Here is a 3,890-nt window from a genome sequence, read left to right on the forward strand (position 1 = left end):
GAGCAGTTGGACAGGTGTACCTAATAAAGTGGCCGGTGAGTGTATATTTTCAAGTTTAAATATTTTACTTAACTAAAATCAGCATTATGATTAAGCTTTATTATGAAACATTTTATAATTATTTTTATCTGAGTCATTATAATGAATGTTTTAAAATAAATAATTCATTTTTAAGTTTTCAGTAAATCGTTCTTTTTGTTCTTTAAAGTGCGCTCAGCAGAGAGCAGGTCAGAACGAGCTGCACGACTGTACAGATGTCATCAGTTTTGTTTAAGACAAACACCTGGCAGTGCTTCACTAACCTTCCTTTTTAACTAACATCTCTGAACTAACAGTCAGTCTGTTGAAAAGAGAGTGCTCTTGTGCTCAACGAGAAGCAGCTGGTCTCTCCTAGAGGACTCAGTGGCTTAAATGTTAAATTATTTAACTTCAATTAATCAAATTTGCACATTTACAAACAACAAAACCCATAAAATATTGTGGGGACCAAAGCCCAGTATCCACGGGTACGGATGCTAATTACAGGTGGGGGGTCTTGGTGTAGGACCAAGGTGTGAATTGAGTTTAGGTTAGTTTTAGGGTCAGGTAGGTACCTGTGAGGTTAATTTTAGGGTAAATGGTCAGGGTTAGGATATAAAATTACCAGAAAATTAATAAAAGTCAAACCACAGGATATATAAACAAACCTGTGTGTGTGTGTATATACACAAAATATTTAGCAGTGCATGGAGTGTACAATAACTGCTCATAGGGGGCAGATGAGGGGGTGTTCAAGGTACGGTACGGATCAGTTGGTGAGTGGGGATCAGCGTGGGTTAGAGTTCAGTAAGGACACCGCTCTGGGGAAAAAGCCATTTCTTAATCTGCTGGTCTTTGTCCCGTGGATTCTGAAGGAAGGTGGGAGAACAGTCCTTGTTCAGGCTGGGAGGAGTCCTTCAACGTGATCGTCACAGACAACGGTTCCTCTGCACATCCTCAATGGAAGAGAGGAGATCCAATGATGCGCTGGGCAGTATTTACAACCAGTGCGGTGATTGGTGCTCAGCAACAGAGGATACCAGACTGTGATGCAGCTCGTTAGGATGCTCTCAATCACACATTTGTAAACGTTTACTGGGATGGCTGACGACAGGTGGTTCTTCAGTGTCCACAAAAAGAATAAGCACAGGCTTCTTTACCAGGCTCCTCTTCAGAGAGATGTTGGAATCCCGGACAAGCCCCCAAGATTGTTGGATAAATTGATTATTAAGACACTTTACACAAAGAATTAAAACAAGCAGCAGATCTGGTTACTGAGCTCTTTACTTGCAGCAAGGAGTCCATATACAGACAAGGTACTGTCATACAATTATCAGCAGAATGAAACTGACTATCTATACAGCTACTGAGCTTTTAAAAGGTTTCTATAATAACAAAGTGTGACCTGTCAAATGGCTCCATTGACTTCAAGCCATAGGGGGCTAATCCCACCTGCCTAATGGTGGAAAGTAAACCTAATTCTACTTTAGTTAAATAATCTAGAAAGCTAAACATTCACATCTGTGTCTTTACTCTCACATTCCATGCAAAAGTTAAAGAAAATAAACAAACACAAAGGAACAGCATTAACTAAATGAACCATAATGTTTTACATCATCATATCACCAGCATGTTACATGTTCAATAAATTCTTGACAATTTTCCCCTCAGTCTTTAATAAAAGTTCATCTGAAACATTTCCAGGTTTGTGCAACAGGACAGTACCTGCATTCTTTGTGTGTGACAGTCCTGTAACATCCAACACTTCTTTCAGAACCTTCTACTTCTTATTCACCCGTCCAGCTGTGGTTATTAAGTATGATGATCAGGGAACACAAATTCAGACGAAATGCCATCTCTGCAGATGGGAGCAGAGTTTTTACACACTGGAAGTCCTTTCACACATGCCACCAGTAGAGGCTTAAACTCTCAGGGGTTGAAGAGGACCATCCTCTCATTCCATGGAGAGCTGCACACTCTCTGTCTGTTGCTGCTGCTGCTGCTGCTGCATCTCAAACTTCCTGGCTACAGAGCAAGAAAGCAAAGACAAATGCTTAAGAAATGGCAGGGAGGATTGATTCAAAAGATACAAATATAAAGACAAAAAGCTGCAGTCCCTTCGGTGGCAAATCTAGAAAAGTTTACATGGGGGGGGGGGGGGGGCAAAATATACATACATGAAGTCAACAACATCCACTCAAACACTTAAACTATTTATTAGCTATGTTTACATGCACAAAATTATTTGATTGGATTAAAACGTATTTGCATTAAATAATCCAAATGTATCAATTATGGGCACAACATTAATTAATCCGATCGTGACGAGCATTTACATGCAACAGGCTTTTATTCAGAATACTGTACTGACATGAAGAGGTGTAAAGATTCCCTAAAAACCCACAGAAGTTCTATTTCTGCGATGAACATAAAGATTAATTTTCATGGTTTGGACAAGGAAAGCATCTTGTACTGTAGGGGACTGTGGATACCTGTTAACTTGGCTGGCTGTGCTGGCTCCTGGTTGTAGACAGCCTACTAAGTGAGTAGATCTAGACTCCATATACAAGCGTATGCAGATGACATGATCATACTTATAGAAGGCTTCGGCCTGGGTGTGTACTGTATGTAACCTAATGCAAAGGTGACTAAACATAGTATCCAGATGGTACTAGGAGCAGGAACTTTCTGTCAATCCAAACAGTACAGAATTGATTCTTTTCACTCATAAGAAGTCAAGGAAGGGTCAAGCGCTCAGTACGGTCAATCGGCAAACAGTTGAACGATGTGCAGTAACATTCATTTTTGTGCACACCCTTCATAGACCCTTAGATACACAGTGCTGAGCTCCTGGAAACCCCTCCCACTGTGGTATGTCACTGCATGGGGTTTCCTCCTGCTGGAGTCTACAATGTGTAAAATTAATAAACCACAGACCAGTCACCCAACGTTATTTGTCCACAAATCTGTCCTGGTAAAAGCTCAACAGTTTTCATCTGTGCACAGTGTCTGTTTTATCTCCATCCATGAGTTTTTGTCCATTTGACTATCTTTATAAATATCTCCTTTTGGATAGCTTATAACAGTCGGCTTCTGGAAGTGAGTATGTTTTTATTTTGTTTGGTTTTTTGAAGCGAGCAGTTGAAGCAAAATGCAGCGTCCGAATGCTTTCGATATAAACATACAGTCCCACGAACTTCTGACCAATGTAGCATGAACAGGCGTGAACCCTGACATGACCGTTTGACCACCATGGGTCATGTCTCCTGACTAACTGAACTTTATTCTGAAAAAGACTTCATAGAAACAGATTCTATATTAGCTCAATAATCTGTTCGTGTCAGGCAGATAACGCTGACACGACAGTCTGCTTTAATCTTTTATGACTCATTATAAAAGAACAGAAAATAATCATTAACATGATTTTTCCTTTTAAAGGTACTTTATTTAAAGTGTGTACTATCATACTGTGATTTGAAGATGATTTCTGAACTGTCATTTAATTTTAACATCCAGGGTTAAAATAAACCTGACTTTTTTCCTTTGTTCTTCTCTCTTGAGCAGATGAGAATAAAATAACAGATGTATGTCTGTTTGAACACAACATTTTAAAGGGATCCATTATTGGTTGTAACATTAGACTTTATTTGATAAACATTTATTTTAACTGTAAAAAAAGACTGTAAAAATACTGTAGGCTGTTTAGTTTTGTAAATTTTTAAAAATATATTTTAACACAGACGGGGCCATTTTATTTACACACAAAGCATTCTGGGTAAATGATGACGTGGATAGGTCCTCGGTGTAAGGCTGCTAGTGAGCTATATCCACCCTGAAGTACACGTAGTGAAAGAAAATGTAGAATAAGATAT

At 39.1% G+C, this 3,890-nt stretch overlaps 1 protein-coding gene across 1 annotated transcript; it reads right to left on the bottom strand.

Annotated features, from left to right (window-relative positions):
- Window positions 1–1,284: 1,284 nt before the first annotated feature.
- LOC106536868 (small integral membrane protein 19) lies at window positions 1,285–2,043 on the bottom strand (the record flags this gene model as incomplete). Its single annotated transcript, XM_014034211.1, is given in 1 exon segment — window positions 1,285–2,043. A coding segment is annotated over 1 exon segment (71 nt), but the record flags the coding sequence as incomplete, so codon positions are not given.
- Between the last annotated feature and the right edge of the window lie 1,847 nt (window positions 2,044–3,890).

Source organism: Austrofundulus limnaeus, unplaced genomic scaffold (assembly GCF_001266775.1).
Source record: "Austrofundulus limnaeus strain Quisiro unplaced genomic scaffold, Austrofundulus_limnaeus-1.0 Scaffold2011, whole genome shotgun sequence".
NCBI classification, from domain to species: Eukaryota; Metazoa; Chordata; class Actinopteri; order Cyprinodontiformes; family Rivulidae; genus Austrofundulus; species Austrofundulus limnaeus.